At 43.7% G+C, this 12726-nt stretch overlaps 1 protein-coding gene across 1 annotated transcript in view; it reads right to left on the bottom strand.

The window, feature by feature from the left end:
• Positions 1–9475: 9475 nt before the first annotated feature.
• The window catches only part of LOC121921855 (zinc finger protein 345-like), a 19099-nt gene continuing 15848 nt past the window's right edge, over positions 9476–12726 (bottom strand). The window contains exon 7 of the mRNA XM_042450487.1: positions 9476–12726. Within this exon, the coding sequence (XP_042306421.1) occupies positions 12472–12726 (255 nt within the window). The 3' untranslated portion in view covers positions 9476–12471.

The following is a 12726-nucleotide window of genomic DNA, read 5'->3' as shown; positions in this document are numbered from 1 at the left end:
AGCCAGTTGTCATGACTGCCCACTAAAAGCCTCCTATTTGTTTATTTATTATTTTATTTATCTATTATTGTATTTATTTAAACCCAGCTCTTCAGCCACAAAGGCACCCAGAACAGCTTACAAATGGTTAATTAAATGGTTCCCTGCTCTTAGGCTTACAGTCTAAAAAGACATGACCCAAAAGAAGAAGGGAATAGCAGTAGGGAAGGGGATCAGGTCCAGCAGTTCTTCTCTCCCTCTGAGGCCTGGACCAAGGCAGACAGACTGCAGGCAGGCCTCTGCTTCTTCCTTTAGGCTGGGCCTGATGGAGCTGGCTGTCCTTCTTCTCCCTCTCCGCTGGAGGATGGCAGGAGGGTTGGACAACTTTTCGGTTTTTTAAGGCTTGATCACTCTCCTGAAATATTTTTTTAAATCTCTATTTTGGGGGCTGATCTGGCCCTAAAGACAGAAATGTGTGTACATCCTTCTGATTTCTGGATGTGGATCATGCATTAATTTTTAGAGAAATGCATGGCTTCTTGTTAGCTGCCTTGGAGTCACAGAATCATAGACTCATAGAGTTGGAAGAGACCCCAAGGGCCATCCAGTCCAACCCCATTCTGCCATGCAGGAACTCAAAATCAAAGCCACCCCTTTGACAGATGGCCACCATCCAGTCTCTGTTTAAAGACCTCTTAAGGAAGGAGACTCCACTACACTTCGAGGGAGTTTGTTCCACTGTCAAACAGCCCTTACTGTCAGGAAGTTCCTCCTAATGTTGAGCTGGAATCTCTTTTCCTGCAGCTTGCATCCATTGCTCTGGGTCCTAGTCTCTGGAGCAGCAGAAAACAAGCTTTCTCCCTCCTCAATAAATAAATAAATAAATAAATACAGTGGTACCTCGGGTTACGAAATTAATTCGTTCCGCGGCTAATTTCGTAACCCGAAAAACCTTCGTAACCCGAATTGCCATAGGCGCTAATGGAAAAAAAGCCGCGGCTCTGCCGCGGCTCCATTGAAAACAGCGCCGGGGTTTTTTCGTAACCCGAAAAAACCTTCGTAAGCCGAAACAATAAATCCCTATGGGATTTTTTCGTAACCCGAAAAATTCGTAACCTGGGTAATTCGTATCCCGGGGTACCACTGTAAATAAAACTTTAATTTATATCCTGCTTTTTGTTTCCACAATCAAAGCGGCATACAACCTTTAAAAAATACAATATATACAATTCCCCCCCCCTTAAAAAAAGATTAAACAATTCCATCCATTAAAATTATAGATCAAAATCTAAAAACAATACTACAATAATAAAATAACGGTGGGCAGAGTCTTTGCTTATATATGTCTGTAGGAAGAGCGTTACATGGCCAGGATCTATTCCGGGAAGGCCTGCCGGAAGAGATCCGTCTTGATAGCTTTCTTGAAGCTCTCAAGGTTGGCAATTTGACGGATCTCGTCCGGCAGGCCATTCCATAAAGTGAGAGCGATTGCGGAAAAAGTCCTCTGGGAGGTCGCAGTCAATCTGGTCTTCGTGGACTGCAACAAATTCCTCCCAGAGGATCTGAGGGTACGGGGCAGATTGTACGGAAGGAGGTGATCCCTTAAGTAGGTTGGGCCCAAACCATGGAGGGCTTTAAAGGTAATGACCAACACTTTGTACTGTGCCCAGAAATGAATAGGCAGCCAGTGGAGTGATTTCAATATAGGTGTAATATGGTCACTCCTAGTTGTTCCTGTAATCAATCTGGCTGCCATATTCTGTACGAGTTGAAGTTTCTGGACTAGGCACAAGGGGAGCCCCATGTAGAGTGTATTGCAAAAATCGAGTCTTGAGGTTACCAGTGCATTTACTACCGTTTCAAGGTCGCCCCATTCCAGGAAAGGGCGCAGCTGACGTATCAGCCGGAGCTGATAACAGGCACTCTTGACCGTTGCATTCACCTGATTTCTCATCTGAAGTGACGAGTCAAGAAGCACCCCTAAGCTGTGAACACAGTCCTTTGAAGGGAGCACCAACCCCTCTAGGATTGGAGGTTGTGGCCCGAAACCTGGTTTAGAGGCCCCTACCGTAAGTACTTCCATTTTGTCTGGATTCAGCTTGAGCTTGTTTTCCCTCATCCAGTCCATTACTGCTGCAAGACATTGATTGAGGGGAGAAATGCCATCTGTCATCATTGCTGATGACTGAGACATGGAGAAGTATATTTGGGTGTCATCAGCATACTGATAACACCCTGCTCCATGTCTACGGATTTCTACGGATCATATAGATGTTGAATAACATCGGGGAGAGGATGGCGCCCTGAAGGACGCCACAATTAAGCTCTGTTTTTGAAGAGCAACTGTCCCCGAGCATCACCCTCTGGAATCGACCTGAGAGGAAGGAACGGAACCAATGCAAAGCAGTGCCTCCAATTCCTAACTCTCTCAGGCATTACAAGAGGATGTCGTGGTCTATTGTGTCAAATGTGACATTCCTTCAAATACTTACATAGGCCTATCATATCACCTCTTAATCGTCTCTTCTCCAGGTTAAACATACCAAATGTACTCCATACTAAACATATTCCGACTCATGGCAACCCTGTGGATGAGACATCTCCAAGGCTGCATCTGCACTGCAGAAATAATGACACCAGTTTAACAGCCATGGCTCCATTGTTGTATAGAATCCTGGGATTTGTAGTTTGGCACCAGTGCTCTCTGACTGTTGTTTTATTGTTAACTGCCCTCGAGCTGATCTCGACTCATGGTGATTGTATGGATGAGGCATCTCCAAGACCCTCAGTCCTCCACTGCTCTGCTTAATCCCTGCAACCTCATAAAACCTGTGTCCTTAATAGAGTCCATCCATCTGGCGTGTGGCCTTCTTCTCTTCCTACTTTCTTTCACCTTTCTCAGCATTAGCTTACTTGCTGTTCACCGCTATGATCTTTGGAATAGCAGTATATAAATAAAACAAATTAAAAATTATTATCTTTTCCAATGAATTCTCCCTTCTCATAATGTGCCTGAAGTATGACAGCCTCAGTTTTGTTATCTTGGCTTCCTTCCAGGGAGGTTTCCAGCTTGATCTGCTCTAGTACCCATTTGTTTGTCCTTTTGCCTGTCCATAGGATCCTCAGCACTCTTCTCCAGCACTGCAACAGGGAAGGCTAAATATCTCACAAAATTACAACTCCCAGGATTCCACAGCACTGTGCCACGGGAGTTGATGTAATGTCAAACAATATAGTGGACCCTTCACATTTGATGGAGTTAGGAGCACAAGACCCTTGTGAAAGTGAAAAAAACGCAAATAAAAAAACCCCTTTTTAAAACTAAGAACACCTTTCTAAGAATCTTTAGGAACCTCCACCGCAACTCTTTGGTCAATGTCTGCTAGAACCTGACCATAGAATTGCACTGGAGGACCCTGCAAATGCCTAGAGCAGTATTCTTTCTGGAATCTCTAGTTACTGAATATAGGTGTTCTGGGTTTTCCACTTAAGCCTAGAATTTATGAACTTTGAAAGGCACTGGTTAAGACTACAGTCGCCCCTCCTAACTTGTGGATCTGGGATCTGCGCCCTCATTTACTCATGGAGGGGTGACCTCTGCTATCTCCAATGGTGCATGCGCCTGGGCTGCACGCATGGGGATGCACCCCATTCAAGCCTATGAGGCTTGAATATGTGCAAGCCTCCATTTGCGCGGAGGGGCCCGGGACGGATCCCTCACGAAAACGGAGGGCCATATGGGGCATGGCACGCTGTGAGTGTAAGGACTGTTAAAATATACATCTAATTAACTTTTAATATATATTTTTTATTGTTTTCGTTGCAATAAAATTATTTTTGCAAAATACCCTGTTTAAATACTTGAAGGGGTGTCATATTGAGGAGGGAGCTCGCTTGTTTTCTGCTGTTCCAGAAAACAGGACCCAGAACGATGGATGCAAACTACAGGAAAAGAGATTCCAGCTCAACATTAGGAGGAACTTCCTGACAATAAGGGCTGTTTGACAGTGGAACAAACTCCCTCGGGGTGTAGTGGAGTCTCATTCCTTGGAGGTCTTTAAGCAGAGGCTGGATGGCCATCTGTCGGGGATGCTTTGATTTGGATTTCCTGCATGGCAGGTGGTTGGACTGGATGGCCTTGCGGTGTCTTCCAACTCTATGATTCCATGATTCTATGATTCTAATAACCTCCAAAATCCACAAAAACTGATACCTGTACGGGGACAACCAAAATGCACAAAATACATATTGCAAGCTTGGGAAGCTCTGTTGGCTTCTTCATCAGGGCAAAGGTGTCAAAAATCACACAGCAGAAAAAAAAATAGTACAACAATGTTAGTCACAAGCCTTCATTTTGTCAAGATGTTGTGATTGTTGTCCTCAGTTCAGATGGTGTGGAGGAATATTCATGTCCTGGCCATGTGGTACTCCAGAAATTAAAGGAGAATAAGACAAAGGAGATAAATAGCTGCTTCCTAATGATCAGCTGTTCTGGCTTTCCCTTTTAAACTCCTTTTTGCTCCTTTGAAATCCAGCAATATTCCTCTGATGAAACCAGATTCCTCCCAGATGTTCATTCCACAACTTGATCCCTTGCTAGCAATTTTCACTTGGCTTCTCTCTTTCCCTCCTTCAAGGCCCTCACTTGGTTTTTGGCATTTTCTCTTGAATATTCAAGAGTTTGGTGTTTTCAAGGGCCCCCTTTGAATGTGGCCCTGCTTTCCTCCCTCTGCCATGCGGGGAACTTTGTTCTTGGAGGGCCATCTTGTGTCACCTCCCATCATCATCATCATCATCATCATCATCATCATCATCATCATCATCATCATCATAAATTTTATTTGTATACCACTTTTCCACACAGATCAAAGCGGTTTACAACTGTAGAAAACCATTACAACCATAAAAAACCGTTACAAAACATCTCTAGATAAAAATCAATTATACAAAATTTAAAACGCAGTCATACAGCAAGGTAAGGCAGGGAATCTATGGCATCAACATATACAGCTTCATTTATCAGGGGGGAAGGCTTGACAAAAAAGGAAGGTTTTAAGCCTTTTAAAAAATGTTTCTAGGGGGGTTGTCAAACGGAGCTCCTCGGGAAGGCTATTCCAGATTCGTGGGACCATCACTGAAAAGGCCATCTGGGATGGAGAAACATATTTGGAAGGTGGAATTTCCATAAGATTTTTCCCGGTTGTTCTGAGTGTGCGGGGCGGATTATATGGGGAGATGCGGTCCCTCAAGTAACTCGGGCCCAAGCCATGTAGGGCTTTATAGGTAATAACCAACACCTTGTATTGCGCTCGGAAGCGAATAGGCAGCCAGTGAAGATCTTTTAAAATAGGTGTTATATGGTCAAACCTAGATGTACTAGTGACCAGTCTGGCTGCCATATTTTGTACTAGCTGAAGCTTCCGGGCTTGGTACAAGGGTAGCCCCATGTAGAGCGCATTTCAGAAATCTAGATGAGAGGTTACCTGAGCATGTACCACAGTTTCAAGGTCTCTTTGGCCCTGGTAGGGTTGCAGTTGGCGTATCAACCGAAGTTGATAGCAAGCACTTCTGACCATCGCATCTACTTGAGATATCAACTGCAGAGACGAGTCAGAAGTACTCCTAGACTGCGAACTTCGTCCTTCAGGGGAAGTGTGACCCCATTCAGGGCAGGTGGATAAACTTCCTTCCCTGGGCCTGGGGAACCTATCACCAGTACTTCCATTTTCTCTGGATTCAAATTGAGTTTGTTTCCCCTCATCCAGCCCATTACCGACTCCAGGCAGGCATTCAGAGGAGAGACACCATCCTTAGTCACTGCATCAGTCGGAGACACAGAGAACATATTTGGGTGTCATCGGCATACTGATAACACCGCGCCCCGTGTCTCCGGATGATCTCTCCCAGCGGTTTCATGTAAATGTTGAACAAAGTGGGGGACAAAATAGCTACCTGGGGGACACCAGTTGTGACTTCCCTCTTAGAGGAGCAAGTGTCCCCCAACTGCACCATCTGGAATCTGCCCGAGAGATAGGATTGGAACCACTGGAGCGCAGTGCCCCCGATACCCAATTCCCTCAGGCATTCCAGAAGGATACCATGGTCTACGGTATCAAAAGCCACTGAGATGTCCAAAAGCACCAACCAGGTCACACTTCCCCTGTTGATGCCCAGACGGAGATCATCGACTACGGCGACCATGGCAGTCTCAACTCCATATCCTGCTCTGAAGCCAGTTTGAAATGGGTCCATATAATTGGTTTCATCCAAGACTGCTTGGAGTTGGAAGGCGACCGCTCTCTCGATCACCTTACCCAGAAATGGCAACAATAAGACCGGTCTGTAGTTATTCCTTACCGGGGGTCTAGGGAGGGTTTTTTTAGCAACGGTTTAACTGTCACTAGCTTTAAACTTGATGGAAATTTTCCCTCCCTGAAGGATGCATTGATTATACATTGTAACAACAATGTTACAGCATTCCCACCCTGGGCGGTCAGCCAAGAAGGACAGGGATCGAGAGAGCATGTCGTCTTCCTAACACTTCCAAGAATCTTGTCCACTTCATCGGTATGTACAAACTCAAAGTGATCCAGTATAACAGAGACCACGGAAGCTCTGGACACCTCTCTTGTTATTTCTGATGAAATGCCAGCGTCGAGATCAGCCCTTATCCGAGAGATTTTATCTGTGAAGAAGTTGTTAAAATTGTCACAGCAGGCCTTAGTTGGTTCTAAAATAGGGTTCAGAGTGGGGGGAAGCTGAGTCAGCTCCCTGACCACCCTGAACAGCTCTGCTGGACGTGACTCTGCAGACGCAATATGCACAGCATAGAAGGAGTTCTTTGTTGCACCTACTGCCACTCCATAAGACTTCAAAAGAGCCTCATGGAGTGTCTTGTCGGATAAGCGATGATGTCTCCGCCAACTGCACTCTAGTCGTTGCACGGCCGCTTCATTTCCCGGAGATCTTCTGTGTACCAGGGTTTTTTATTCGAAGCGGGCCAGAAAGGATGCTTAGGAGTGATACTATGTATAGCCCTGGAGAGGTCATTATCCCAGATGTTGGTCAGGGCATCAACAGAATCGCTGTCAGATCCAACCATAAACCCCTCTAAGGCTTCTTGGAACCTTTTGGGTTCCCTCAGCCTTCGAGGGCGGACCATCCTAATAGGTCCTCCACCCCCGGGGGGGATTGGGGTAGTTGCCTTAAGTCGGACCTCAACCAGGAAATGGTCCGTCCATGATAGAGCAGAGGTACTACATACCTCTGCCCACGGACAATCCCAATCCATACTAAAGACAACATCCAGCATTTTACCTGCGCAATGTGTTGGGCCCGAGACTAACTGGGACAGGCCCATGGCCATCATGGAAGTCATGAACTCCCGAGCTGCACCTGTCAGATCTTTTGAGCCAGCCTCGAAAGGGATGTTGAGGTCCCCCAGAACAAGAAGTCTGGGAGACTCCAACACCAGTTCCGAGACCAGCTGTGTCAGCTCAGCTAGGGAGTCTGTTAGCCCACGGGGTGGACGATAGACCAACAAAATCCCCAGACTGTCCTTAGCCTTCAGGGTCAGGTAAATACACTCAATGAAGTCCATTTTCTGGATGGGGTTCCTGGTTAAGGTAAGTGTGTTTTTATGGACTATGGCAACAACTCCCCCCCCCCTGTTTTCCTAACAGTTACCCGCTGGGAGAGCCTGTGCCACACTGCATTACTCTCGGCCTCCAGCCAGGACTCTGTAATGCAAGCCAGGTCACAGTTCTTATTCCAAGAGATTTTGGATAATGTAGGTCTTGTTCTTGAATGCCGTGTTGCCTTCAATCATTACTGACTTAGTTAGGGCGACCCTATCATGGGTTTTTCTTGGCAAGATTTGTTCAGAGGTTTGCCATTGCCTTCCCGAGGCTGAGAGCATGCGACTTGCCCAAGGTCATCCAGTAGGTTTGTGACCAAGCTGGGAATCGAACCCTGGTCTCCAGAGTCACAACCCAACATTCAAACCACTATGGCACAAATCAATCATTGTATGCGGGATTTAGGCTGGACACAGACTTGCAAATAGCTGTTTCCAGATGGTTGATCTTTAAGGTCACTAATTTCCAGTCCCTTATTCTGAAAACTTGGAAATGCCTCTATGGTGCATGTGTGGTTGAAAGAGAGAAAAATGCTGCATGGCCACTTATTATTATTATTTACAGTATTTATAATCAATATAAATACTTTTTAAAAACCACTTTTTAATCAATGGCTACATTGTTTTCAACTTCTGAGGCTGAGGCTGAGGCCGAGGCATGAGCACAAAAAGAGTCATGCATTTCTTTGCTTATCGTGGGAGAGTACACACCATCCAACTGTGCCAATCTGCTAGGGACAGTCCTTTAAAAAGTTTTTATTAATAAAAACAAAAACACAAACAAATATACTAAATTTCTACAGCTAAAACAAGCATCTAGGGATAACAGACTAAATTACAAAATTAACTACTAAAAACAAGGAAAATTTTAACAGACAAAGACACAGGAATGATGTCTGGTTCTCTAACTTCAAGTATTTTTACTCCCTTCCCTCAATCAAATATTGTCAACATACCTTAACAATAATCTTAAAAATTAATATTTGTTACAGTATTATTTCGTTGAAAAACTTAAAATAATGCTATGAAACCCTACATAAAACATTACTTATTTAGCACCTTAACGTTCTCATATATTTTTGAAGCTCTTAAACTAAATCTGTAAACCTCTACTTCATAAGACATTTATTACTTAGAATCCTAAAGTAATCAGAGTTCTCTATTTCTTTTCCATACACTCTACTAACAGCTCCCACTCTTTCTTAATATCTTCTAATAATTTTACCCTCTGTGAGCTACAAGGCCACAAAACAAAAATAAGAAAATAGAAATGTCCAGAAGTAAACTTCTCAATGTGGAAAACAAGATTTAAAGTTAGGGAATTATGACCTATTTAAAGATTAATAGGCAATTCTGCAACCTTCATGGAGATGGAAGTCACAGATATTTGCCAGAAACCAGACAGTCTATGGGACACTGCTGTGGAATAGGACTGCAAAAATAGCTCTGGACAACTACAACTCTGCATTTTGCACACTTATTCCTGACCTAAAGCAGGCAGTTGCTTCATGATGCAGTGCAGGACAAGGTGGTCCCAAACCCTCCACTTCCAGATCTGGATTTGGGCCGCAATAAGAGCAAGGCCAAGTGTGAATGCATGGAAAGGAACTTGTAAGCTAGTCACATTTGGGCATGGCACAAAATAACTTTGACCAAGTCTTAACTTGGTTTTAATATGGCCTTAATATGGCCAATTTATTGGGTTTTTAGGGGGGGTGTATGGATTTTTCGGGCTCTGTGGCCATGTTGTAGAAGAGTTCATTCCTGACATTTCGCCAGCATCTGTGGCATTCTCTGAAGATGCCAGCCACAGATGCAGGCAAAACGTCAGGAATAAACTCTACTAGAACATGGCCACAGAGCCCGAAAAACACTCAAAAAACTATAGATGCCAGCCATGAAAGCCTTTGACTTCATATTGGGTTTTTTTTCTTATTCTTTTTCCATAGATTTTATAAAATTAGGTGAGCATTCACCATGTTGCAAATCTCATTGGAGTCTGCATCATGATTTGATTTAGAAGATGTTCATGTGACCGCACACACTCATCTCCAGCCATCAATAAGTAGGATGTTATCAAGTTTGAATATTAGAACAAATTAAAATTATCAAAATAGTAGGGTCATATTTTTTTTATTAAGAATGGTCTGAACCCAAAATAGCCAGGCATTGTTTAATTCAAAAGGAGAATTATCTAAGAGTGTATTTCGACCTTTATATGAAAAGGCTGGTTAAAATTCTTTCCTTCATTGCCTTCTCTAGCTGATGTTTTTAAATTTAATCCCCAATCAACCCTAAATAAATACCTCTTCAAAATTTCTTACATTTCCACATATCCCAAAACGTTTGGGAACCAGCCATCCTTGGATGGGAAGTTATATTACCATTTGCAGGAAACACAACAGATCTTCTTCTGAAGTCTACTTTTTTTTTGGGGGGGGGGGAGTCATCATGGTCTCCACCTTAGCGGTGCCTCTGAGAAAAGAGATGGGCAAGAACTCTACCTACTTGACCTTATAACGGTCACATAAACTTCATAGTAGAAAATGGTGAGGCACACTTGAAATAGCATGATAGTGTTGGCAATGGGGCCTTTTGCTGAAAACCCTGTTCCTCAGTACCAGGTTGGTAAAGGGGGGGGGGGGGGGACTACCCTTGATCCAAGGCTTGATCCAGGATAGGAATATTGGCCTGGCTTGCATAGCAGAGTCCTGGCTGGATGAAACTGCAGTGTGTGTAAACCTGTCGCAGCCTTGTCTTCTTGTCTTCTCTGTTCAGTAGCAGGTGAGGCCCAGGGTGCAGGATGGGAGGTTGCTGTGACGTATTGGGATTCCAGTTCCCTCTGCTGGGTTCTAGTGTGTGTTTTTGAAGGTGGGTGACAGGGACAGAATAGGGATTGTCATGATACATAATGTCCTTAGCAGATTACTAGGCCAGCATTAACAACATGAACTTCAACAAGAATTAATTACATTACACTTGGGTAGCAAAAGTCAGATACACAAACATTCTCAGCGGAGTATCTGGCTTCAGAGGAGAGGTGATGAAAACCTATAGACAAAAGCCAAGATAGCTCTGGTGGAGCATAAAGCTCAATTAGACATTCCTTCTCCGTCTAAGTACAGAACTCTTGTTTCCCCTGCCAATCCATCCCCTGTGCCATTTAGTGGCTGGGCTAAGAAGCAAAAGGGATATTTTTCATTAAGCCTCCAGCTGTAGGATAAGTTAGTGGGAAATGGATTTAAGTGTGAAATGGATATACAGTGGTTCTCAAACTTTTTACCCTTGTGACCCCCTTTACATCTACATCTGGATGTTGCCTCCCCCTGGCTTGATGGAGGATATGAATAAAATATTTTGTTTGTTTAGAGCGTTTATTTTTGTTCATACACCTGTGTATATTCATATTTTAACATAAGGAAATGGCTCTCTTCCTCTTCCCTCGGGCAGAGGCTCCAAGCACCTTCCTTGCATTTCTCTTCTCCTCCAGCACAAACAGGTTTCAGAAGGAACTTGTACCCCCTTGAGCAACTCCCATGCCACCCTAGAGGTCCTGCCCCACAGTTAGAGAACCACTGTCTTAGTAGACACAAATTCAAAAAGAATCGGCAGTATGATAGTAGCAGCAAAACTGCCAGTGCAAATCTAGTCAGAGGTATAGGAACCAGACCAGGAGGAAGAAGAGCACTCTGTCCCAGTTTGGTAAGGCCTTACCTGGAACACTGTGTCTAGTTTGGGGCATCACCGTGATGGACAATGGCCAGCTGGAATGTATCCAGAGAAGGCCAGCCAAGACAGTAAAGGGTTTGGAAACTAAGCTCCATGAGAAACAGTTGAAGGAATTATATATCTTACCTATGCTTTTTCTGGAAAAGATGGAGAGCTAACATGACAATTTTAATTGAACATCTGAAGGACTGATGTGGAAGAGGGAGAGCGTTTGACTTCTGTTACTTGAGTGAATGGGACCAGAACCCGCAATTTCAAATGACAAGAAAAGAGATTCCAGCAAAACATTAAGAAGTATTTGATTGTAAGAACTGTTTTCCAGCAGTTTATGGAGAGTGGAAATAAGCTGATCAGTTGTATTCTGCAGGTGATGTCAGTAAGTACACTCTTCCTCTTCCTCTTTCAAGGCCCCTCTGGCTTAAGAGATGTACATGTGAAAATGATCTAGGTGTCTTAGTAGACCACAAGGTTATCATGAGTCGGCAATATAGGATAGCAGTAAACAATAAAATAAGCTATGGTTTGCATTTTTATGTTATATCATGAGAAGCATTATCCTTAGATGAGGGGAAGTAGCAGTATCACTTTGTTCTGCTTTAGTCAGGGCTTATCTGGAATGTACTGTGTTCATTTTTGCACACTGCAGTTTAAGAAAGATACTGACAAGCTGGAATGTGTCTAGAAGGAGACCAAGATGGTAAAAGGTTTGGGGAGCAAGCTCTATGAGGAACAATTAAAGGAACTGGGTATGTTTAGATTAGAGAAGACAAAACCGAGAAGTGATATCATAACCATCTTTAAACATCTGAAGGACTGTCATGCAGAAGATGGAGTGATCTTGTTTCTTTCTGTTATAAGGAAGAGGACATGAACTAATAGATTCAAATTAGAAGAAAGGAGAATCCACCAAACCATTAGGAAGAACTTGACAGCAATAGCTATTTGCCATTCCTGGCATTTAAATGGATTCTATTATGTGTGGATCCTCTGGTGTTTTGCAAATTCTGACTTGGAAACAAAACATTTTGCACACTCCTGGCATTGTTACATTTTTTTCCTGTACAAATTCACTGGTGGATCAACAGGTCTTCCTTCTAAGCAAAACATTTTCCGCACTCCTGACATTTCTAGGATTTTTCACCTGTGTGGACTCTCTGGTGGTTCACAAGATGCGAACTGTTGCCAAAACATTTGCCACACTCCCCACATTTATATGGTTTTTCTCCTGTGTGGATTCTCTGGTGGCTGTGAAGGCTTGAATTCTGAGCGAAACATTTCCCACATTCCTGGCATTTGTATGGCTTCTCTCCTGTGTGGACTCGTTGGTGCTTCACGAGGTCTGCCTTTTGAGCAAAACATTTTTCACACATCTCACATTTGTA

The sequence above is a fragment of the Sceloporus undulatus genome, chromosome 2 (assembly GCF_019175285.1).
Source record: "Sceloporus undulatus isolate JIND9_A2432 ecotype Alabama chromosome 2, SceUnd_v1.1, whole genome shotgun sequence".
NCBI classification, from domain to species: Eukaryota; Metazoa; Chordata; class Lepidosauria; order Squamata; family Phrynosomatidae; genus Sceloporus; species Sceloporus undulatus.
Note: the sequence above shows the minus strand (reverse complement) of the source record. Positions and strands in the feature narration are given on the sequence as shown.